This window comes from Phyllostomus discolor, chromosome 11 (genome assembly GCF_004126475.2).
Source record: "Phyllostomus discolor isolate MPI-MPIP mPhyDis1 chromosome 11, mPhyDis1.pri.v3, whole genome shotgun sequence".
In the NCBI taxonomy this organism is placed as follows: Eukaryota; Metazoa; Chordata; class Mammalia; order Chiroptera; family Phyllostomidae; genus Phyllostomus; species Phyllostomus discolor.
The window spans coordinates 3,056,827-3,082,039 of record NC_040913.2 but is presented as its reverse complement, the minus strand read 5'-3'; the positions used below and the strand labels follow the sequence as shown (position 1 = coordinate 3,082,039).

Genomic DNA, 25,213 nt, shown 5'->3' with positions numbered 1-25,213 from the left:
TCTGGCCTCGGCTCCTTCTTTGACCCTGCCATCCGCGCTTCCTCCAACACCTGCACTTCACCCCATCGGAACTGCATCCGTCCCTAGTCAGACCTTACTTCTCGATTCTGTGGCTGAGCTTAAAATAACTCCGACTTCTGCATGGGGGAACCGCAGCGCCTTTCCATAGCTCAGGCCCCGCGGTCTTTCTTCCCCACCTCCCTGGCCTGCTGACAAGGCGGCCTCCCCTGCACGCCTCCCCTGCACGCCTCCCCTGCACACCTCCCCTGCACACCTCCCGTGCACGCCTCCCGTGCACACCGCTGTTTGCACAGCCCGCTAGCCGCCGAACCACGGGTTTCCTCGATGGGCCAACATGAAAGACAGTCCACACGCCGCGTCTCCCTTGGCTTCGGCGTCCTCGAGGGCGTGACCACACGTGACGTTCTGTGTCACACACACCACCAGCGAAGACGCCGCACGCCGTGGGTCCGAACACACACTGTTGAAATAAATAGTGGCTAGGTATGGTCCTCCACTGCTCCAACTGAGGCGGAAGGCGTGACGCTCGTTCTGAAATGCAGCCTCCCTGTAACAGTTGTGCTGCCGAAGCTGATTTCAGGAGGGACCCCGCACCCCCTGCACCCCCCGGGGAGGCCGCAGCGCCCCAGCAGTGGTGTTAGCCAGGAGGGAAGCCGTCGAGGGTGGCGGCCCTGAGTGCACCGGGACGGAGGGGAGCAGCAGCGCACGTGTCACCGAGGGAGAGAGGGGGCCCTGTTCTCGGGAGGCTGGAGTGTCGTTATTCGGGTGCTGAGGAAGACACACGGCCAACCGATGGGGCGAGAGCTGGTGCCGTCTCAGCCTCAGACTCCCCAGGCAGCTTGGTGCGAGTCACGGGCCAGTGGGAGCCGGCACGGATGGTGCTTTCCTCAGAGGGACGGAAGCCCAAGCGAAGGAACCCCAACACGACGACAACAACAACGACAACAACAACAAAGTCACTGCCAAAGCCCCCACTGGACCCCACTCAGGAGCCTCCCGCATCCCCGCACCCCGGACACTCGGTGGCGCCTGTCCTAAGCGCGGCCCGGCAAACCGCGGGGTGGGCTGTGTTTTTGCATGTTGCTGGGGCCCAAGGCCCGAGCAGTGCCGGCCCGGAGCAGGCACTCGGGGCGGCGATTCGGGGACGGTGTTCGGCCAGGCAGAGCAGGGAGCAGTGACCGACTGAGCCCCACCCTCTGGGAGCCAGCTGAGTGGGCGACGGCGGAGTCCAGATGCAACGTTTTGAGCTTAGCCAAACTTCTCCGAAAGAGAAGACTTCAAAGGCTGCCTTTGAAAGGAGGCCACGGGGACGCTTGGCTTTGAAGCTGCCTCGTCCGGCTCCTCGGGCCGCCTCCCGAGGGTTCAGGGCTGTGGGGCAGGCTGCGGGCGCGGGGGGGAGGTGGGCCAGCAGGCTTCCTCCGCGAGGATCTCACCCCCCACCCCTTACGGGAGCGGTTAGCAGACTCTCGTCCTAGCTCCCCACGGAGGCAAGTGTTTTAACGGCGCTTCACTGGGGGGACGCGAGAGCTGAAAGGTGGGGAGTTGGATCTGTTCCCATCCAAGGCATGCCGGAGCTGAAGCCGACACTCCGGACTCGCGGGGGAGGTCCCATGGGTGTAAGGACGGGACGTGTGTTCTGGTACACCCAGAGCGGGGCAGCGGTCTGCCCTCAGAGGGGAGTTCCCCTGGGTGGGGAGAGCCCCGGTTCGCAGCGGCACGGTGTCCGAGCAGCCCTCGCCGGCCCTTTCCCCTCCAACAGCCGTCCGACTTTCTGATTCCAGATGGACCGTGACTGCGGCCCGTCCTCTGCCTCCCACTTTGAGAAACTAGCCGAACGTGGGTACTTTTCATCTTCCCACAGGTGCTCCACCCCAGGCGTGACGGGCCGTGCGGCTGAGCTGCAGTGTCCTTTCCGCTGGAGGGACGAAGGATGGACTCAGACCCCCTAGAAAGCGCTATGTTCTGGGCCAAGTATTTCACACGTGTGACCACCCTTCACTCTACGACATTATCATTATTTTTATTTCTACTGTAGATGAGAGTCAGGCTTCCAGAGGTCATAGACCTTGGTGGAGTTCACACGGTGCATCAGCGCTGGCACTAGGACTTGAACCCAGGCCCAGACAACACGGAGCCCGTGCTGCTAAGCCAGGCATGCTGCATCGATGAGCCACAAGCTCCAGAAAATGCACAGCCTCCCGGAGCCACAGAACAAAGGTCTGGGAGATTCTCTCGCGGTCGGTCAGGAACCTACAATGAAGGCTTCGGAACTCCCACGTCAGATTATCAACATCCATCACGAGACGTGGTCGCGTGGTGAAAGGGCTGACCGCCTCGCGGAGCCAGCCGGAAAGAAGGAGTGAAACCCAGAGCATCACACGTCCGTGTGGGGCCGAGAGAAGCTGGTCTCTCCCTCGTGGGCAAGGAGGAGGCCAATCAAGTCTTCAGGCTCTACTTTCGCCGGAGTCAGAGGTGTCGGCAACCTGTTGCAGGTGCTGGAGTCCTCCTCCTTCCTCCCCCAGCTCCCTCCCTCCTCGCTCTCGGTCCCCTCTCAAGGGCCACGTCAGCAGAGATACCTGGGCCATCCAAATCATCACCCGATACACAGAGTGCTTCCCGGGGTCCAAAGATTCCCCGCGAGTGTCTGCTTAGTTAGTAACTCTCCTTTTCCCAGAATCCGCCACCATCCGGTTTGAGTGATGGGCACGCTCGAACATTAAAACAAAAAGCGAAACTGGTGTCAAAGCCATCACACGAAATTCAAACACTTTAAAGGGGTCTGTTCATCCAGCATGAGCTCCTTTCGACTGGCTTTCCTCAGGCTTCCTGGCCCAGACGGTGCCGGGCAAGGAGGCAGGGTGGCACTGGGCACATCCTCCGTGTGTCGGGTAACCCGGGCGAGGTGACCTCGGGCCCCTTCGGTCCCCTCTGACCCAGAGAGTCTGTCTGTCAGGGGCACAGGAAGGTCTGGCAGGCCTCCCGCTGGACCCCAACACCAGGCTGCCCTGCCCGGAGGAGGGGTAGCCTGCACTGCCCTCAGCCGTAGACGGGACGCCCAAGAGCTAAGACCTACCACACTTGGACTGGTCCAAGTCCTTGAGCCTGTAACGCGTTATCTTTTGCCTTACAAGGTTTAATTCTGCCCACGATTAAGGGAAGCTATTCATTGAGGGTGAAACAATACGTATTAACGGTGTCAAAATACAAAGTCAAATTCTTGACACCTCGGGGTGGAGGGAAAATGAGAGGCAACACAGGTGTGTGAGGGACCCTCACTCAGCAGAGATTCACTCACGGTACACCGAACACATGAAAAGGAAACATAAGATGAAGCTCACGGTGAGTGGACCTGGTCCATTCAGAAACCAGCTGCAACCGAGAGCGGCACGTTATCCCCACGCCCCCGAGTCCTCGTATCAACGGTCATTCAAGGAAGACAGGCAAGACGGGGCCCTCCCTGTCTTGCGTCCCCCAGGGACAGAAGTGCTGGGTGTCACTCGGCATGGCTCCCGCACGGGGCCAGCCCGGGGCTCCTGCATGCGTCCCCAAGGGTCACCTAGCGGCGCCAGAATTGAGCGCCAGGCCTTCCACGTCAGCTGCCTTCACAGCGACCTGTTTCTGATGTCACGTCACCGAACCGCAAAAGCCGACGTTCCCACCTGATGGGCAAAGGTGACCCGGAGCCCAGGGCCCCCACCCCCCAGCTCCCTGCACGTGCAGGGAGGGCAGGTCCCCCTCCTACCGGGAACGTCTCTGTTCTCCCTAAGCATCTCCTCGTCTTTCTGTTTCCAAGACTCCTGTTCCCCGCGGGAGTTTTGCAGCTGCAGGTAACTCATGCGTCTGGTATTTCAGCCACGGCGGAGGCCACTCGTTGTGGGGAAACAGTGTTGCCAACGTGTTGGGTTGTCTCCCTGGAAACCCGACGACTTCTGCGAACCTCCAATCGCATGCACCTGGGCTCCAGAAAACTAGCCTCCCCCCCCCAAAACGTGCCCTTCGCTGAGCGCTCACACACACGCACAGTCAGCCCACCGAGCTCTCTCTGCAAATAGCAGTCACGCAGCGAGGGAGGAGGTCTGTTTATTATTTTTGATTCTGTTTTGCTTCTGGCAAAGTCTCACACACAGCCGAAGTTGGCAGAACATCGCTATTTTCTTCTTCTGACTGGCTACTGTTCTCCAGCTACAAGTGCGGCAGAGTGCAGTGGGGACCGTTCTGGGCCGCGGGCCTCCGCCGTGGCTGAGGTCAGAATTGCAAAATCTGGGGGAGAGGGAGGGCTCCGAGCCATCCAGGGCCCGTCTCCAGGAGAAACGGAGCCGGTGGCTGAAGACACGCTCCCCCTGTGCTGCAGGGCACGGAGCCCGAGGGCCCGAGGCCAGAGGACGGCACAGGTGTGACCCAGTTCCCCCCTCACTGTTGTCCCCTCCTGTCGGCAAGGCCCCCTGGGAAGGTCCCGTGAGCCCTGGAGCTCCAGGGGCCCCAGGAGCCCCTGGAAAACCCAGTGGGGGGCCAGCATGGCCCCCAGCACGTTCGGGAAGCAGGGCATCAGCATGAGAGGCTGGGAGACGGGGCTGGGGGTGAGCAATCCGTCCCACCTGTTCTGCCAGATTCCTCACCCAAGGCCACAGCACTGCCCCCTGGATGGGAACTGCGGACAGAGAGCCCTTGGTGAAGAGCAGCGGGCCCTCCGGAGGGAGGGGGGAGGGTTGTCAGTGTACGTGACCGTCCCACGCAGTTGCCGCTGGTTTTAGAGACACAGTGAAGCCCCCAAACCGCAGCGGCTGGTGGGGGAGGAGGAGCCCCAGGTCCAGGATGAGGGAAGAGAGCAGCCTGCCTCGGATCTGGGCGGATGCGCCCACCCAGGACTGTCAGGGTGACGAGGCTGCATGCACGTGGTGCCTGCCGCGGGCTCCGGAAGCTCGCGGCCTCGGTCGGGGTCAGAGCCCAGCCCCGCACCCTGCGCGCTGCCAGCCACCATTCACGCATCTGCAGAAGGGACGCCCTCCGCGTGCGGCCTCCCGACCGTGTTTGCTTTCCGGACGAGCGAGCTGCCCTCTCGGGACTCTGCCCAAGTGGAAAGAACGTAACAATCTGCACGAAGCACTGCAAACAGGCCGGGCTGCACGGCGGGGAGCCTTCCGTCCGTGCAGCGAGAGGCGGACTGCTACTACTTTTAACTTTTCAAGAGTGTTTCCAAAGCTGAAATCCTGCACAAAGTTGACCCGAAGCCAAGTCGCCCATCCCCAACTTGCAACGTTTTGCCTAAACGCCGGCAGAGGCTCATAACTCAGCCTGACAGCCTGCCTCTGCGAGCCACAAAGCCCAGCTTTCACTTTCCCTTCCCCGCGGGTGACCCTGCGGACGCGTCCCCCCGCCGGGGCCCAGGAGGCACGTCTCCCCCGCACCTCGGGGCCCAGCTGCTCGGGCTCCAGGGCCGGAAGAAAGCATGACTGAGCGTTAACGAGCTGATGGCCGTGGCGCTGAGACACGTCACCCCTTCGCTATGGAACAAAGCAATAAACTCTCGGGACGGAGGCCGGCGGCCAGGCCAGCCCCGCTTGAGCAACCAAAGGCGGGAGGAGACGGGAGTGACAGGAGCAAGCTCAGGTGGCCCGGACAGAAATGCAATGGTTTTGTCCGAGATGCTGTTGTAAAACGAGGGGAGGAAGGAACTTTCCTCTCCGTGGAGGGGAGGAAGGAAAAAAACCACACCACGCTGACACCGTCTCTGTTCTGCTGACAAGTTAATGTTTCACAGCAGCGTCGCTTGCTGCCGAGTGTCCTTGTCCTGTTCAGCGAGTCTCTGCCCACCGAGGCAGCCCACGCGGGTCAGCGGGCTTTTCCCTGCGGCAGCACCAAGCAGGGATATTCACCAAGGAATGACTCAGGAGAATGAGATCAGAAACGTCTCCAAGCAGGAAAGTCGGCCCAAGCAGGAAAGCAGGGACGAGCCGGGGCTCAGAGAGACCGGCTGGAGGAGAGGAAGCGTCCGGAGGTGGTGGCGGGTGACCGCACACGGGCCTTCAAGGCGACACACACATGGCGTTGCTCCCCCGGCTGTCCCGCACTCCTGCGCCAGCGGAGGGGTCCTTGTCCAAAGAGCTTTTCGGGGTCTCCGGGATGCCATACGCAGACACCGAATAATCCAAGGCTTCTACACAGTTCGGGGTTCGTCTTTCGGTTATGATGGGTCGAGACTGCACGAACTGGTGTTTCTGTTCTTTGTGGGGGGCCTCCTGAATGAAGGGGGGCCTGAGGTAACGAAGCGACAGAATCCGTTTCACCTAATCCATCCCAACCTAAGAGCAAAGGCCAGCAGGTGCCCACGATCACATTCACACGATCGCTCTCCTGGCTGGGGAATGGCACAATTATGGAGAATAGATTCCTCCGTGAAAAAAGGAATACATGAAATCCTTATTGGGAAGGGGCAGTAAAACTTGCGTAAATGGTTTGTTTGAATTAGTTTGAGAAACCGAGTGCTTTGTTTTTTAAAATGCCTTCACTTTAGAAAGTTCACTACCTTTTATAGCGTTTCTTCTGCATCCACCCAGAGACCAGGGTGATCCTGGGAAGTTCCTGCAAAAGGAGCAAAAGCCGCAGAGTTCACGTGTCAGTTTAGAACATAACAACGTGGGAGGGAGACCCAGCTATTCCGGAGATAAAGCAACAGACACCTAGACACGACCATAGCACGCTGGTGCTGGTGATGAACTCAGACTCTGAAGCTGTCTCGGTCTTCCTCAAGACGACCTGCGAGCCTGCCTTCCCTTCCTTCTTGCCAAGTATTTCTCCTCCTCCTTCTAGGAGGCCGGTGAAACGAATATCCAGGCAGCCTGGTCTGCCTTAGCCCTCCCTCCTCAGAGCAGAGCGAGTGAGAGGAAATACCAGCGGTGGGGGACCGTGTTCGGGGCGAGTGTGGGGCGGCCCGGCTACGGAAGGGGATCCGAGGAGACGTGGAGGTGCTGTCGCTTGTGAGAACCATTACACACGACCCGCGGGGTGACGGAAGCCCCAGCCGGGAGGGTTAGGGGTGCGTCACGTTCTCTGGTGTGAGACGGGCAGGTCCGGAGCCCATCCTGTGTCCTTCCCCTGCTCTGCAGAGACTCACATTTCTTCACTGAGAACTCCACTCCGTGTCGCAGGTTCGATTCCCAGTCAGGGCACATACCTGGGTTGCAGGCCACAGCCCCCAGCAACCGCACATTGATGTTTCTCTCTCTCTCTCTCTTTCTCCCTCTCTTCCCTCTCTAAAAATAAATAAATAAAATCTTAAAAAAAAAAGAACTCCACTCCTCTTTGAGGAGGAGGGAGCTGGTTAGAGTACAGTCGTCACTGGAACTGAGAATCTCTCCTGTGTGTTAGAGTGCCTCTAAGAATTATACAGACGTTGGGGAACAGACACGCTGAGAGGCACACATGACTTTACGACGACCGTTTGGTGTCGTTTGGGGACTCCGACTGTGGGTCCGATGCGACTGTTCACTTACGGAGACTGAGCACGAGCCCAAGGCTCCAGTCACCCGTGTGTGGGGTTCTCCGGGTCAGCCAGGGAGAGGAAGGAGAGTCAGAGCACAGAAAGCCAGCGTCTCCTTGGGCGCAGCCCGGCCACGGGTCAGCAGCGCGGTGACGCTGAGTTCCTACCTTGCAGCCTCCACCGTCTGTCCTCCACACCTGTCCCCCGTGTGCTTTGTCCGAGTGGCGGAGGCCGCGCAGTGCAGACTGCCGGCACCGGGGTCCGCTCTGCCCCGCCTTTCCCTGTCTGGGCTCCTGTGTGTTTTGAGGGAAGTTATTTGGCAGAGCAGCCAAATGGTTTGGGTTTATTTCTACCTATTTCCTTTCTCTGGCAGCATTCCCACGTTCTGTGATTCTAAGTTCTTTTCTAAGCACTCCATTTAAATTCTGGTAGCTCCTCAGTTTCTCAGAGAGAGAGATAGAGAGAGAGAGAGGGGGGGGTGGAATTTGTGTCTTTTCAATCGACAGTGTGTAAACGGCCATGGTACCCATGTATCTGCCCTGCCCCAGACGGGACGGTTCCCCAGTGATGGCTCTGGTCCGGTGTGACCTCACACCACGAGCATTTGCACCAGACCCTGCAGCTAATTCCGCACCCATTCTCTGGTAGCTTCTTGGCATTTTATGGATTTCTCTCGAACTGCATCATTCGCAGTGCACCTGCGAATGCACCTCTCTCTCTGCCAGCAGGAGGAAAAACGCCCGAACACCGCATTTACAGTCTTCCTGGAAACGTGGCAGTTGCTTATTCAAGTAAATGAAACAGAGTTTATTAACTAAAATGATGGTGCTCTATCAGTTCCCTTTACGATGCTACACAGAAAGACCACGTACTGAGGAAATGCATGGGCCATGAAGTCAGGAATGGGCTGTGAGTCACCGACAAATGCCCGACCCTCAGGGAGCGCACAGCCCACGTCACCGAGCGCCAGTGGGGACCTGAGACCCGGGAGGACTTCCCCGAGGGGCGGACGCTCCGCTCCCCAGGGAGTGTCCTGAACCAGCCTCTGGAACGTCAGACCCTTCGGAACACAGCTAGCACTTTAGCTTTGGCCCAGGTTACTCAGGTCCAGAGCTAAAAAGCGGCAATGTCTGTCTTGTGGCCAGCAGTGCCTCGCTCACAGAGGTTTCGAAGACTGGCTGCATTCCCGTCACAATGATTAACGCTGCCTGTACACCCAGTCCTCCGGCTTCCTGCCTGGCGAATGTGCAGCCTCCGCCCACACAATCGGGTTAGAATCTTACTCTGCTCGTAAATTTACATAGAAAGCTCCCCGTCCTGCCTCCCCCCGTTGATTGTTCAAGTACAGGGAGCGGAAGGCAGAACACTTGCAAGGGTGCTCTCCAAACCCCTCCAACGCTCTCCCGTCCCACCCACCCAGCAGATGCGTTCGGAGGGGGCCGGCGCGGCCCGCAGGCTCTGCACTCGCCCGAGTCAGCCTCTCCAAAGGGTGTCCCTCCGGGGACATTGCGTTTGGAAGCCGTCACTTCCCGCTATCCGGCGACAAGGGTTTCACGATGACACACGCCGGTGGAAACAGCATGGAGGTGCTCGCTGCAGGGTTTCTCGGAGCCCGCCCCGTGCGCATCTCCAAGCCGCGGGAGAGGCGGCGGCAGCGTTTCCCCAGGTGACTTCACGGCAGACACGTCTACTCCTGAGCATCTGACAGCCTCCTGCTCTGCGCGGGAGGCTCGGAAAACTGTCTGTGGGCGGTCTCGTGCTCGCCCTGGGGTGAGCCCAGGAATTGGGGGGGTGCGCCCCCAACCGCCATCTTTTGACCCGCCCGCGCGCCCCTTCCCCAGGTGCGTAAACCGAACTGTAACCCGTGGTCCCGCCTCCACGGCCGCTGCAGGACGCGGCGCAGGACTGGCTGCTGCGTCCGCCGCCCCGCGCAGGCCTGTTTCAGAGCCCCGCCCACTCTGGGTGGTCGCTTTGAGAGGTTTCCACGAGAAATTGTTCTCCTCTATCAGGTTTTGGGGAGAAAATTCTCCCGAACGTCAAGACCCAGGAAAAGCCGGGCTGACCCTTCTTTCCTCTTTGCTTAAAGTAGGGAAGTTCAAGCTTCAACCTACGGCCGCTTTTTCAAACTCTTCGGGGCCTTGTGTCTTATGTATTTATGTAACATCTCTTTCTAGTTTTACCTTATTCATTGGCCTGCACTTTTCTTGCCAGCGCACTTACTTTTTCTGCACTGAATTGTGTGTGTATTCTTTTACAAACTACCTCGAACCCTTCAGGGAGGAAGGTGGGATGTAGATGAACACATCACGTCTTCGCCCACAGCGACATCACACTCAGACGGCCCCTCGGAAGACAGAAAACCATTCTCGCATGGCCCTTATTTGGGTCACATCTCTGGCGTGCGACTCACGGTCCTGTTCTCCTCTCTTGTCCGTGTGCCTTCTCCCCCAGGCTCGCGCCGTGTTCTCACGGCCAATAAGACGCAGAGACGAGGGGTGTCCCCCTGAGGGACCGCCCCCCTTGGGCCCTAGCCATCCACTCCCTGTTCCTAGGAGGGGTCCGCCAACACCCACTGTCCTTTTCTCTCTCTCTCTGAACTTGTTTGGGGCTCAACTGATACTATTCAGACTGCTTGTGGTGATTTCTTTTCCCCCCTAACTGGTGCTTTTCCATCTGCCCAAGATTACGATGCAAAGGACGTGAGGGAACTGTGTTGATGAGAGGGGACCAATGTCCACTCTTCACTCAAGACTAAAGCTCTGTCTAGGAGAGGGAAGAGAAGACGAGAAAAACGTCACTGTTTGCTCAAACCAACGTTCCAGCGTCTGAACTTGGCCGCCGCCCGCACCTGAGACCTGTGTTTATAAAGCCAGAGCTAGTAAAAGCAGGGCCAGGCAGCGTGGCAGTCACAGCCGGCTGAAATAAAACTCGACCTTCGTGGGCGCACGAGCCCCCTGCTCCTCGCTGCTCCCCTTCGAGTGCCTATTTCCTGGCCACTCCCATGTGTACGGCGTGACGCTTTTTAAAATGTTACCCACCGTCTTTTTGTCACTTAGTTCACGTAACAGATTTCCCTCCAACTTTGCTCAGACAGTGTCAGTCCCCGGCACTGGGTGGGACGAGGATCTGAGCCGTGGCCTGCACATGTCTGACAGCTGCCGCTTGTGCTCTGAAGAGCGTGAGCCATGCACGGCGACCGCGCCCTCACCCCGAACTCTGCGTTCCCTCGGTCCTTCCGCCAGCGCGGCCAGCCCCCCTTTCTGAAGGGGGGGGAGGCAAGAGGGAGCCCTAGACATGGGGAAGGGTCGATTTCAAAGGAACAAGTGATCGTTTAATTTCAGGTGTCACTGCCCAGCTGGGGCATGTCTCACCCACCGGGGACAAGCCACGCCGGCACGCAGGCTGGGCAGATTCCGCAGATGCCACTGGCTAGGCCAGAGCCACGGGACAGGGCAGGCCAGGAGGGCCCCACTCCGCTGCCCGGGAGTGTCAGAAGGGCAGTTTATTCTGCTCTAGTTCAGCTCAACGGAGGGGCCAAAAATAGCCTCAGATAAAAAGTCCGTGGAAATGCCAGCCTCTCTTTCACCAGTGCCCTTTGAAGCCACATTGTCAACGTCCGGTATTTCCATCAGGGAAAGGGGTCTTTCTGTGAGGCCGGGGTGGGCATGCAGGGCAGTCTCAGACCCGGATGGACGGTCCTCAGGATCTGCTCCCCACCCCAGCTCCATCTCCCTGGCCCCCCGAGAAGCAAGGGTTTCTACAAGTTTCTGTACCCTTGTAGATTATACCGACGTTTAACTAGTCCACGAGACCGGACCTCCTGACGTTGCTATTGATTGAGAAGGAGAGCATTAAAGAGGCACCAGAAGAACATCCGGACACATGCTGAGCAACAGAATAAACAAACCATAAGCAAGACCTGTCTTTCTCTGAAAGTAATACCTGAATTTTAGGCACTACAACCAGGGGTCGGGGGTCACAGAATCCCAGAAGTTTACAGATGACCTCACGTTTATTTAGTCCAAACCCTTCATTTCACGGAGAAGGGAAGCCTGCCCCCCGCCCACTCAGCTGGCTGGCGGTAGAGGCGGCACTCAAAGCTGACCCCCGCCACGTCCTGGACAGGGCGCAGGACAGGGTAGCCACTGAGATGTCCTGCACTGCAAAGCCACTCTACGTCCTTTCCGGCTCCTGGTCCTTGAGGTCAAAGTTTCTCTGCTTTGCACCCACTTGTTCGAGGATGCCCTGACTCAGCTCCAGAGGCCTCGGGGCCCAGAATAAACGTGAGTGATCATATTCCAACCGTGTCAGTTTCTCGGGAAGAAACGGAGGCCCCGGGGGAGCTGTGACACTCTCCACGGTGGGAGAGCGAGGGCGTGTCCATGCCAGGCCTGCCTCCCTGTGCCCTTTCTTGCTCCTTCCATGGGCTTGCCTGCAATCTGGTCCATGTCATGCCGTTTTATGCATTTGGAGTTCTTTGAAGTTTAGTCGCATGAGGAATTCTCTCCCAAAGCAAGTAAAGATCTGCTTAGACTCGGGTGCATCCAAGAGCGTGTGGATGTGTGTCTAAACTACCTGCGCCCAGGTGCCCAATCAATCGCAGCCAATGAAGACAGAGGATCCCTAGCCTCCCTTCCGGCGGCCTCTGACACACTCATCCGCCACCCCCTCAGCGCCCTCCCCCTTGCTCATTCCCAAGGGCCTGCCAGGGAGGGAAATAAGGACCATTATTATTTCCACCCTCTCTCCCTGCAACAATTTCCCCATTGATTCAACAAGTGGTGGGCTAGGGCTTCTGGGCAGAGCGACTCATGAGAGACTTTCACTTCACAAACAACACTCTATTTTAAACATCTCCACTCCTTCTAACTGGACTCACAGCTCCCAAAGTTAAAAGGAGCCCGGAGAAACGATGCCTCAGATTGCAGAGCGTGACCTCCAGTGAGCAAGTTTGGATTCATCCTGGTTTGGGGCAACTAATTCTGATCCTATGCATCATCAAAGCTTCCTTTATTTCTCCTCCGTGTTTCTCCTTCCTCGGCGTGTATCTGCTGTTGAATCATGTCCGTGCCCCTGCAGGATGACCTCACCGTAATGAGGTCAGTGGGGAGCAACTCACTCTTGTTTGCATTGTTCCCCACAGCCCTGGGAGATTGGAAGCAACAATGCCCCAAATTATATTAACATCATGCCGAATCTTCCTGGAGAGATCGGTCGCAGCAGAGCCACGCCACAGTTTTCCTGACGTGGCTGTCCTCTCAAGATACCACCACCAAACAGACACACAAACAACCGCCCCCCCACCCAGTGCTGTTAATTTAATATGCACTTGGTAAGCTTTAATTGAATGATCACAGGTCACTAGCAAAATAACTCGACATCAAGCCCTCCTGGGCACTAACAATTCAAGGATGGCAGAACGCCCAGCATGTTGCTTCCACGACAGAAATAAAACCTGAGTGAAAATCTTATGGTGAGTGACCAACTCCGATTCTGCCACATGTGCGAGGTTGTATCCCGAGTAGAAAAGCTGAAAAGTCTCCGGCATATCGTACAACCCCCAAAACCAGCCACAGGCTCTGCACTTGCACACTGTAAACACGAGAAGCTGTTTAGTCTATGACAGGGGGCAGGCTCTGGAGTTCCAGCCAAACAGGGTCTCCGACTCTGCCCCCTCGGGGAAAGCACTCGAGTTCTACCTGCCTCCAGTTTTCCCAGCTTGAAAATGGGTCTAATAATAGCACTCACCTACAAGGATCTTATTGAGGATAAAATAAACGGAAATATGTATAAAGCTCTCAGAGCACTCCTTGGCATGTTGTAAATGTTCAATCAGCATTCTCTGCTTTTACAGAAAGCAGCCAGCGTACTAACACAGCAAACCTCATAAAATTGCGTTGCTTCTGCTTTCTCCGTATCTGACTCTGCAACCATGTGATGCTGACAAATGCGGAGACCCCAGGCACTGGGCTGCTGGCCTCCTTGTTTGCTGTCCTAGGACCGTCCTCCGCACCTTCAGTTTTTAGGCATTCACGGGCGTCAAAGGTTCTGTGGCCCGATATAAAAAGGCGAGAACGCCCACGTTTTCTAATTTGGCAGAAACCAAACATAGAGTGCACATGCAGGGTTCATAACTTTAAGTCTTCAAAAAAAAAATAACCTCCATTCCAAATAGAACATAAATAATTTTTAGTGACATTAATTGTTGTGAATACAGTGAAAGAGATCTGCAAAGCGATTTCGAACTATTTCTATGCAACGTTGCTAACATAATACACTTTATATGCATGCCGAGGAATATTTACAGAACACGGGTTAGAGACCATTATTTCTCAAGCCCCTACGCCCATAAGGATGACGGTATCTGATACAACACCTTTGTCAGAAATCTCTAAGACAAAAACGGAGCTGGTTTTCGGCCTCAGCCCGATGTATTTTTAAATCGAGCCGCAGGGAAACAGTTACTTTTGTTTCTATTCAGCCGAGACCTGCACACAGAGTTTATGGAATGACCTAATATCCTTCCTGAATCAGAGTGGTATGTGGGGCCAGCATCCTTCACACAGCCGGTCCCCGGCCTTTACAAACAACTCCCAATTTCCAAGGAAACACTCTCATCGAATGCCGCTCCCCAGAACTCATATTGTTCCTTTTGGAAACATTGCAATAAGAATTTTCATGATGACAAACCCCCACGGCCCCCCTAAAATTCAATATACTCTTCCACGCATTTATTTCAGTGGAATGTGTTTGCATCGTGGCTCTAGACAATAATTTACTTGGTTTTATTTTTTATTTTTTCAGTCCGGGAGGGGGTGGTCATAACTTCATAAACTGAGTGTGTGTACGTGGGTGCGGGGGTGTGTCTTTCACATGGGCCCCCGCTGGCCTGGCGACTTCCTAGGAATGCTCATCTGTGTAGTTTCAGCGGACCTATCCTGGACCGGGGAGCACGTTTTAAACTATTTTTGGAGAATGATGAGTTTCAGTGAGGTTCGGGCAGTTGCTCTCTTTCCCTCTGAGAATAAAAAGAAACACCCAGCGGCTTGTCATCGATATCTTCTGCCCGGAAGCTGTGCTTCGGGGCACGGGGCACAAGACTTGTTCTGAGGTTGGGGACTTATCTGTCCTTGGCCACCAAAGGACGGTGTCAGCCAATCCAGGGCGACCACTGACAGCCGCGCACACAGGGGCGGAGGACGTGCCTCGGACTGTTGGTCTCCTGCCCTTCAGACTGGAATTCTCACTCTCTCCCACCACCAAGACTTTTCTTAAAGACCCGCGGGGGCGGGGGGCAGGAGTGAGCCCCCCCCACCCCGCAACGCCCCTACTAACTAAATAAACAAGTGTCCGAGTTTCAGAGGCGACCGAGTGTGAGGAACCTGCAGGTGAGCCCCTAAAACGCCCCCTGAGTAGACCTGCCGGACTGACGCTGCGCACACTCGTCAGTTTTGGAAATGTTTGATTCCCCGTCCTACCTGCCGTGGGTTTTTTTTTTTTTTTTTTTTTTTTTTTGTGACCTTAGGAATGTGGCAGCTAAGTGCTGCCACTGTTTGCTGAAAACTGAAGCCTCGAGCTACTTCTACAAGTTACTTGTGCGACGTGGCAGAGGCACCCATAAATCGCGAAGGGAAAACAATAGTTTGCAAAGCTGGGTTAGTGTGAGACGGAGCCAACAGAAACCGGAGTCCGCCCCAGCCTTCTGCTGCCGGCCACTCACCTTGCTGAATTTTGGTCACTAGCTGGTGGCGCGCTAGAAGCCGGCTCATCCTATACGGAGAGCGCCTGGCTGTCTGGTCGAACCGCAGGTACAGGTCCTGGCCCTCCGGGGTCCCGGGACGGAGGTAGTAGCAGCCCGCCGCCGCCGGGGGCCTGGCTCCCGGACCCGACATCTCCCGGACGGAGGTGCTGCCGCCGCCCCAGTCCGCCCGGTGGCTGCGTCCGTCCGCCTCCAGCCTCCGCGCAGGAGCCAGGCGCCCAGCCCCGCCGAGCCGCCCGGACCAGGCGATTTTTAAAAAGGAAAAGGAGTGCCAAAGCCACAACTCGGAATGCCAGCCCTCCCGGCCTCCACGTGACCGCGGAGAGCCAATCCCGGGGAGGAAGGAGCCGGGAACCCACATTGTGCGCCTGCCACCGCGGAGAGACTCGCGCTGCTGCTGCCGCCGCGGCTGGGGTCCCCGCGCCTGGCCGGGAGCGAGCGAGAGTGTCAGTCGTGCCCCGGGGCTGAGCAAGCGCCCAGGGTATCTGAGCAGAGAGAGGGAAAGAGCCGGGAGGGGGAAGGGCAGGAGGAGGCCACATTACCCCCAGGCCTAGGGATTCCTCAGTCTGTTCAAGTTAGAGTAAGCGCCTTTCCCCTGGCAGGCAGCTGCAGCCAGACCCAAGACGCCTGGAGGGAAGAACTAGGTACTTGGAATAAGCACGAGCCGCAGTGTGCAAATGACCACCCTTCACGGCGAGGAAGTGAAGCAAAGGAAGCTTTTCCCGTGAAATCAGACCTCAGGTGCTCGAACCCCCGAGTGCGCACCGCTGGGGCGTGACCCTCCGCAGCGGGCAGCCGAGAGCCCTTCCAGATAAGGCCGCGCCGGGCCCAGGGCGCCAGCCAGTCTGCGGAACACCTTCTCTCGGACGCTTCTACCGCCCCCATGTTTTCCTGTTGTTTATGCTGCTGTAGTTGTCCCCACTTTTCCCCTTCTTTCCCATTGTCGCACAAGGGGGTGGGACGTCCTCAATTTTTAATCACCAAGAAGAAAAAATCTTATGGAGCACATTTTACGTGTAGGACGCTGCCAAGAGCCCTTGTAAAGACGCAGGCTGGCGCGCAGGTGCTGTAGGAGGCCAAGGTGCTGGGGACCCTAGCGAGGTCACGCAGACGCTTTCCGACCTGCGCCTGGTGTGGAAAGGCGCCTCAGAAAAAGACACAAGCCCCGTGAGAGGGGCGCAATATTAGTTTTGACAGGGGTGATGGGGGCAGACCACAAGAGCAGGAGACCTCTGGGTGGGCTTTGCAAGCCGTGGGGTTCTGACAAGCAGAGACCAAGAGGGCTTTGCAGGCGGGTGCACGCCCATGCGGGGGGGATGGGCAGTCGGGGTTTGTGTGTGAGTGCAAGTCATTCACCCAGGCCGTATGTGAGCAGTTAGAACACCCTCCCCCCCCCACACACACACCACTCCAGTTTTTCCTATTTAATATTGTTTGATGTGAAGGCAAAAACATGTCCACAGAAAACATGTTACCGCATTCCAAGCCTGGGGTTGCAGGAAGCGAGGTCTGTGAAAAACAAGCTTATGGCCATGTTGTTCTTGCACTCGGCTGACTCGGCCGAGACCGCCTCGCCTGGCCTGGGGCTTACAGTCCTGACAACGAGGAACTAACTCTCCACGAACAGTGTCACGGGACCTAACGAGGACCCGGCCCTCATTGTTTACTGCGGTGTCTGAGGCGGTGGGCCCTCGCGCCTCTCTCCGGGGAGACGTTTGCTGGCCCCACCCTGAGAAGCGGTGTGAGCCAGGCGACTGTCCCACTGCGCAGGAGTGCAGCACGCACAGGCTGCGGGTCTCGGCGCTCCGCCCGCGGTCTCCATCCAGGGCCTGCAGCAGAACCTACTCTCTCCCGCGGCGACTGCGCGCCTCTTCCGGCGACTCTGCACCGTCCCGGTAGGAAAAGAGCCGCTCTCGCTGGTCTCTGCTGCTCCCTTTCCGGTCCTAGTCAGGGTGTGATCCCAGATTTTCTGTTCCCCAGCGTCCCTTGTGGAAGGTGACGGGGACCCAAGGTCCAGGGAGTCTGCCACACCCGCAGCTCGGGCCGCGATGGTGGGCGGGGTTGGCGCTACCGCTCCATGCTGTTGGCCGCTTTCCTGACGCCGGAGGTCGCCCCCTCCTCGCTGGGAGAGAAGGGGAGAGAGCGGAGAGAAGGAGGAGCAGAGCGTGGAGCTCGGGAATGCCGTCTAGGTTCTGAGAAACCAGGCGGAGGGCGGGGAAATGAGGGAAGTGACATGCGGCCGTTGCCCAGCTGTGCGTGCCGCAGAGAAACCCGGGCTAGTCCCAACGCCAGCCTTGCAGTTCGTTACCGACTCGGCTGCATTCTAAAAAGTAAGCGGAATCGTTCTTCCTAAGAAGCACCGCAGTGTATCATTCCTTTTTTTAAAAAAAAATCTCAATGCCTACCTTTTGCACAAGAATGAGCACGTGAACTCAGTGAAAGTCCTGATGTGTCTTGTTCCAAAAACTTCGATATCGTGAGTCCGTGTTCTGTGAGATGGGCAGAGGTGACAGCAGGAAACACCGTGTTTCATAGGAGACTGGCAGCGAAGAACATGACATGAGCATCGCTGTTTACTCCCTGATTGGAAGACAGCTTAGAAGAAAGCTCGGTTTTTCTGAAAATCAGTCTCGGGGGAGGCCTGCGGGACGATGTGTTCACCTCTCTGCCTTCCCTGTGGCGGCTGCCGGTCTAGTTTCATGGGTCACGTCGTATCTGTGAATCCGTGCAGCGGCTCACCAGGCTTCCGTCCCTTCGCATGACCCAAACACCAGGTTTAAAGCAGAGAAGTAACTGCATTTTCCCTTTAGCGTTACCTTCTTATGGAACCTGAACCCTGCAATGACTTTTTTTCATCACGTGGTCCCAACGCCAGCAATGCCACTGCACGCACACTTCTGTCGTGTTTGCTGTAAACGGAACACCCGGCAGGTGAGCGCCCGGGACCACACTGTCTCCCTGCGAGGACTCTCCCCCTTCACTGGTGAGGGGGCGGGGTCCACAGCGACCAGGGAGAGGGGGCGAGTGCAGAAGCCCCCCAGGTACCGCCCAAGACTGGTGCTGGGTTTCTCCCTGCCCAACACCTCCCAGCAGCAGGAAGAAGGACGCACCCATGCTCAGGGGTCACCTACTTTTCCTCTCTCCTCCAACGGCCATCGAGAGGAACCTCACTCAGGGATGGAATCAACAGAGGAATACTGGAGACCAACAAGGGCAGGGAAGAGAAGCGGGGTGGTGGGGGAGGGGACCGACAGTGCTGCGCGCCTGCGCCGTGGCAGGCTTTACGCTGTTGCCAGGTGACGTCGTTAATGACCGCCCGCCGCGGTCCTCTGGGGTCCCGCGGGACGGAGAAGGCACGGAGCCTCCCAGACATGAAGCCACGTCCCGGTGGAGCCAGCGCTCCCCTCCAGGCTCCTGATAGGGTCATTCCTCCGACTACCACGCACGAAGGACAGGTGGGAGGGCACGGTGGCACAGGGGGCTGCTGGGGAAGCTGGGCGGTGGAGAGAGTTTGGGGAGGCCACGCCGACAGTCATTTGAGTTCCCTCTCATTGGATGTGGTGCTGGGGTATCTGACTGGAAACACAGGTGTGGGGTGGCTGAAACCCTGTTGCGGCTGAGACCTGGGTGTCCGGGCGGCGAGAGACCCGAAACCCAGAGCCTTTCATCAGCCGCTGAGAACCAGGGGCTTCCCCGGCTGAGAAGTGAAGACCCTGCACCCCACCCGGGCCTGCAGGGCGGGCGGTGGGTCCCCCGGCCCTCTGCTCATGCGCAAGGCTGACGGCAGGTTGCCGGACCTTTTCCACGGCATTTCTTCTCGGTACAGACACTCCAAATACAGTCAAAACTCCCAAACGTGACCTCCAAACCAGACGCTTGGTATTTGAAATTTTCCAACCTTTTGATAGATGGCCGCAGGTTAGCGCTCGGTGGATCCCTGAGTCCACGTGGCGCAGGGCAAGGGGTGCGCTCACAGAAGCCAGGAGCAGCTCGCCGAGCCTCCCCCGCCCGCTCCTCCTCCTCCTCCTCCTTGGCACACATTCCAGCCTCCTCCTCAGCCCATGTGGGGGGAGCCGGGCTAGCGCTGCCAGGGAGGAAAATGTCTGAGATCCGAGTGGGAGGCGGAGGGATGCAGAACTGATGGGCCAGGGCTGCTTTCCAAACTCCCGGATGCCGTGGGCCCCGAAGCTCGCTTTGAGGATTTCCACCAATCGACGTGCGAGGTGTGTGCCCAGCTCTGTGCCAATCGGCCTTTCCGATATGCGTGCACCACGCACCCAGTGACCAGTGCGGGCAGCCCAGTGACACTGACCTCCGCAGCCAGGACCGGGTCCCTCTGTGAAGGGCGTCAGGGCGCATGCTCTTCTGACGCGGCTTCCCGGCGCGTCTCCCAAGCGCAGCCCAGTCCTGCCTGCTGCAAAGACTTCTGGGTGGCAACCGATTTCCCTTGTTTTGTCTCCCAGCCCTTGCTATGCTGCCTTTGGTGCATTTCACCTGGACAGGCCGCCGGGAGTGCGGCTGTGCCCTGCCGCCATCCCCTGCGGACCCGGCCCTCTGCCAGCGGGCTGGGCTGACCCGCCCCGGGCTGGTGCTACAACCACCCCTTCCAGCTGCCCAAAGTTCTTTCACGTTTCCAGGTGGCCCCGAACATCCGGAATCGTGTGATTCCCTAACCTCCCGCCCTGCCAAAACCCAGTGCCTTCAGAGATACTTGAATGGCTGGTGCAGAAACCTTAGTATTAACAGTCACAGTAATTAATACCCGCGGCTAGTCGTCCTATGGCAGATTAATCAGGTTAGTGTGTTGCATGCTCACATGGAATCCATCTGTTTACTGCAACTACTATGGGCATAAAGTTTCTACACCTTGGGTTTACCTTCTAATCCAGACCCTCATCTAATATACACAAGCCGGTGCCAGCTCGATCAATCAATACGCTACCCACATATGTATTTTACTGAAGACCACAAGTGGTTCAAGAAAGCCATTCCTTAGGACTTCTACCAGCTGGCTCTGAGCCTGCCAGTTGGAATCCCTCAGGGAAAACCTACTTCCTCTTCCCTGGGCCTGTCCTTCACATGCTTGCAGAAAGCCAGCACATCCCTTATGGGAGTCTGTGGTGGTAGGTTAGACGTTCCTTTCCGTCATACCACATACCACACACTAACTGTTCAGCAGGCTGACTGCTGTCTCCTGGAACTGCTCCAGTGTGTCCGGATCTCTTTAAAAGTATGGCTGCCACCCCTAGACTTGGAGCTGTGGGCACGGCGCAGTGCAGCGGCGTGTGATGCAACGTGTGCACACTGCCTGCGACCAGGCTGAGATTGTGCGATAATCTGTTTACTCAGTCACTGACTCAGCATTGCCCGGATGCCTGCGTACAGCACAGTGAGCAAGGGAGACGCGAAGGAATCGGCGTGGCCTGCCCTCCAGCGCCAGTCTGCCCAGGAGGTCACCGAAAAGGAACTCCACCGTTTCCTAGTCAACTGCGGTGCCCACGCCACGTGGTGGTCATGCATCTTCCCACGCTCCACCACGAAAGGGGTACCCTCCATCCTGTGCTTTAAGAGGTGGCCTTTCAAACTTAAAAACGGGTCTTTCAAACTTAACTGGAATTATTGAGATAGTTTCAATTCCTGATGTTCTCCTCCAGCTATTTAACTCTGCCTTGTTCTGTAATGCAGCTGATAAAAATAACTGCACTATAAGAGTATAAAATAAATGGTTGAGCGAGCCTGGAGGAAGGTAAAGCAGGGTAGGAAAACCCCCAGCTGTAACCGGTTTATCTGTACACAAGCCACACAAACAATGCTGCACCTCGGGGGGAGGTGGCTGAAAACGTCGCTTCGGACTCCTACGTGACAGAGCAAAAGGGAAACATGACCGAGCAAACAATTCCCTGTCCCTGTAAGACAGGCAGAGTGGTGGCTGAGGATAAGCACAGACCGCGAGATACGGAGATGGGAGGGAATTTTTTCCCGGGTCCTCACAAAGAATCAGGATCCTCAGTGATATTGCGTACGATAGCAAACCCCAGTTCGTGTCTTGCTTTGTGTTTGAACTGTACCCTTCAGGGACGACAAGAGCATGACAATAAAGCACTGGTTAGGAAAAGTCATTTCCGAGAGGCCTCCCCGAAATGCAGGGTGGGGGACGCCATTCCTGGTGATCCTCTGAACTGGGCACTGCACTCTCTCTCTTCCCTGCTGAAGACCTTTCCACTTTCCCGTCGCACCTGGAACAAAGTGCACACTCACCACCTGATGCACAGGGTTCTGCACGGTCTACCCCTGCTCACCACGCCCCGTTCATCCACCAGCCTCCGCCCCTCAGCCACCTCGGGGCCTCCTCTCCGCAGGTGCTGCTCCTCAGCCTGGAAGCTCTTCGTGGGGTCCCCCCCATCCCCAGCTCCTGGGCGGTGTTCAGGTATCAGCTACGCTGATTCAGCCTCAGGCAGCCCATTCCCGCCTCCTTTCCTTAAGCGAAGCGGCACCCCGTGGGCCGTCTCTAGCGCACCTTTCCACCTGTGTGATTGATTACACATCGGTTTTCTCCCTGACCTGTGTGCTGCCGCCTTTTTCCTCCAGTGGACTGAGATATCTAGACCACGTCTACCTAATTCCCATTCTCTAATTGCTGCCCACCCCAAACCTCGCACGCAGTACGACATCAGTAGTGACTGGCTGAATAAACGGTCGAGGAAACAATTGAATAAATGATGATCTGGCCCTGGCTGGCATAGCTCAGTAGATTGAGCGCGGGCTGGGAACCAAAGTGTCCCAGGTTCGATTCCCAGCCAGGGCACATTCCTGGGTTGCAGTCCAGAACCCCCAGCAACTGCACACTGATGTTTCTCTCTCTCTCTCTCTCTCTCTCTCTCTCTCTCTCTCCCCCTCCCTTCCCTCTCTAAAAATAAATAAATAAAATCTTTAAAAAAATGATGATCTAAATTATCCCAAGGATACAAGGGAGAAGGTCTAGCAGAATGGAGGCACATTTTTAGGGCAATCATCATAAATGTTGCCGATTACTGCAGCTGGGACTGGGTAAGGACCGGACAGCAGTAAGTTAAGGTGTTATTCTCTGGCGTGAGCTTACAGGCACATATTCCACTTCATTGGTCAGTGGAAAAAGTCTATGCTCTGGCCACTGAACAGAGGCAGTTTAAGGTCCCCTGTGAAATTGAGGAGCCAGAAGGAATAAGCAATACTTGCTCCACAGAGAGAGGCTGAAGGCACCCTTCAGAAATAAGCTGTCTTCCTTAGCTCCGAGTCAGCCCCAAACTCCATGAGGTCGCCAGCTGTGCCTTCCATTAAGAAGTCATTCTTCGTGGGCCAGTTGTTCTGCACGGACTCACTTTTGCTGCTTCATGCTCATACATGCTTTTAAAGAATTCTTTTAATCATGTTGCTGGGAATTTTAATCTACTGCCTGGTATTTTCTAGAACATATACATTTTTGCCCTAATTGAAAATAAAGGTAATAGCTCATTTTGGGTCTTTCTCTTTCTCTTTCTTCCCTCCCTCCCTCCCTCCCTTCCCCCTTCCTTTCTCTCCCCCTCTCTCTCTCCCACACACACACCAGATTGCTTAGATTACTAGAAGGGATCTTTCAGTCTCAAGTGTCATTCATCTGTACTTAGAGATGTATCCTCACATCAGCTTAGAATGATAACCTCCTTCCCCATCTTGTACAACAATGAATATATTTTCTTAATATTAACTCATACCATAATATGAATATGAAAGAGAAACTTTCTCATTAAAGAAATCTTACAATAACCCCTTTGGAAAGTCCTTTATCGATTCTGCGCATTATCTGCTGTGGAATGCCTGAGACCACCCCACGAAAGGCACGCCGTTATCAAGGCACTCAGCCGCCCCGCTGCCCGGGCCCAGCCTGCATTGCTTTGTACGACTGCTTCCCACCTGGTGCCAGGCAGCAGTTGTGCACTGAGTCAGGTTTGGAAATGGCCACGCCCACGAAGTGGGGAGGAATCAGGATGTGGCCTTAGTAATGCCAATGCACTCCTTATCTATTAAAGCCACACACGCCTCCTTAGGTAAGTTCAGTGCAGTGCACTAAGATGGGATGGAGTATTTCCCCTCCTCAGTTCCCACGTACGTCCACCAACCTGCATTGCACAGAACTGGAAGCGGAGCAGGGAGGAGTGCCGGCATGGGGCACATCCCATGAAAAGAAGGCTTTGGGAAGAATTTGAAGAGGTAGCAAAACAGCCCTCTAGTCCCTAGCTATTAGTACCAATGGAACTTTGGGGTGACGGGGAGGACAAATTTCAGGGTTTCTTTGGGGCTTGGAGAAATGCTCTAGCCGAAGGGTTCTGTTGTAATGAAAACATGGTTCTTGCCGGCATCTTGTTCGTCAGCAACAGAGACCAAGCCACGGACTAACTCATGACACAGCTTCTTTCTTCCACCTTCTCCTAGTCAAATATTTCTAATAGGTACTCCATGCCGGGGACACGCCAGGCACAGGCGCGGGACAAGGGTGTCCCTCTTCTCCACGGTGTGAGTGATCATGGGAAGAGTGGGGGTCAGTTCTAGTGCAAGGATTGCACAACAGACCCTGTGACAGAGGGTGCACAGGGCGCCCGGGAGACGGCAGGACCCGGGCAGACCCATGCTGCACAGAGGACGCATGCGCACTGAGCGCGGAGGGAGGCGGGCTGATGAGAGGGAGGGAGGGCAGTGTGTCCGTGAAGAAAAACACACACAGATGCTTCCCTACGCTGTGCCTCCACCTGTAACGAACGTGACGACTTCAGATTTCAAATCGCCACGTTGGAGAGACAACCCAGGGGACACCCCTCCCCCAGTGCGCCTCCGGAGTCCTTCTCTCTTTGCTCCCCCGAAGCGCTGACGTGGGGCGGTACCCGCTGGGTACCGCTCTTCCCTGCAGGTGACCTTCAGGAGGGCTGGGCTGGGGGAGGGCGGAGGACCCAGAGGGCAAACTGAGTTCAGGAGTTCCCGGCCTGGATGCAAGGGAGCGGAGCCTGCCCTGCCGGGAGCACAGCCAGCCCCAGCACCGAGTGACATCCTCCTGCCACGCATCTCCAGGTGCTCTGGCTCCGTGAGACCCGCCGTCCTGTGTCTGACCCCCTGTCCGAAGCAGGTTTCTAACCCTGTCCCCACGGCAGCGTCCCCTGGAGGTTCCTTACCCTGGACGGGCTATTCGGCCCGTCTAAACAGCCTTTCTGTGGGGAGTTCTCTCTGGCGGAGCCCTTTTCTGTCCTGTACCTACACGGGTGGGTACAAACGTGGGGAGAGTGTCTTGAGACTTCTCGTGTTATTATTTCTCCAGAGCTTGATTTTTATCAAAGTACGCAGTGCCCTCTGGCCCACCTCCAGGAGTGCCATCATAATCGCGCTATATCTGATGACACAGACCTGTCCCAACAGACCGAACGCGGCACAGACAGCTGGGCGGGGCCCCCTTCCCGGGCGGCCCCACCAGGGTGACTCAGTGCTAATCAATCACAGGGCCGTACTTAGCGAGCACCAGAAATGCGCTTGCTGCGCAGAGGGACCAAGCACGCCAAAGCCGCCTCTCAGTCCTTGCTGAACGTAAAATACCCTCTTTCACTCCCTGACTCGGGTCCTCCAGGGCTGGCCTTGGCCTCGGCTTGTTTCTCAGCCTGGATGACCTCAGAAAACCCCGTCTTTTCATCAGTGGATTGTTGCAGACAAAAGGGCGCACAATGGTGTGTGGCCTGTGCTACCGCTATGATTTTATCAAAATGTTAAAAATGTCGTAGAACAAAGTAATTGAAGGCAACATACCCCAAAGGTAATTATTGCCATTTTTAGGCTGGTAGATGCAGGAGTGGTGTCTTCTCACTTCCGTCTTGCACCTGTTCCATCGCCTGACTGACCATGTGGCTTAAGGAACTCGGGATCGAGCCCTGCCCCCCGCTGCCGTCAGAAGGTGGAAGGAG

General features: G+C 56.5%; 1 protein-coding gene and 1 long non-coding RNA gene across 6 annotated transcripts in view; one reads left to right on the top strand and one right to left on the bottom strand.

The window, feature by feature from the left end:
* STARD13 (StAR related lipid transfer domain containing 13) overlaps nucleotides 1–25,213 on the bottom strand; it is a 225,446-nt gene that overhangs the window by 121,482 nt on the left and 78,751 nt on the right. The window contains exon 1 of one of the 5 annotated variants that reach the window (XM_036011193.1): nucleotides 15,219–15,516. The exons of 3 other annotated variants lie outside the window; for them this stretch is intronic. In XM_036011193.1, coding sequence (XP_035867086.1) covers nucleotides 15,219–15,390 — 172 coding nt within the window. In that variant the 5' untranslated portion in view covers nucleotides 15,391–15,516. Of the gene's footprint in view, nucleotides 1–15,218; nucleotides 15,517–25,213 lie in introns of those variants that run through there. One more of the 5 variants, XM_028526475.2, reaches the window with a different exon arrangement.
* Nucleotides 368–25,213, top strand: LOC118497292. The gene is made up of 3 exons (XR_004899815.1): nucleotides 368–509; nucleotides 13,544–13,548; nucleotides 25,201–25,213. It is a non-coding gene; the product is annotated as an uncharacterized LOC118497292 (long non-coding RNA).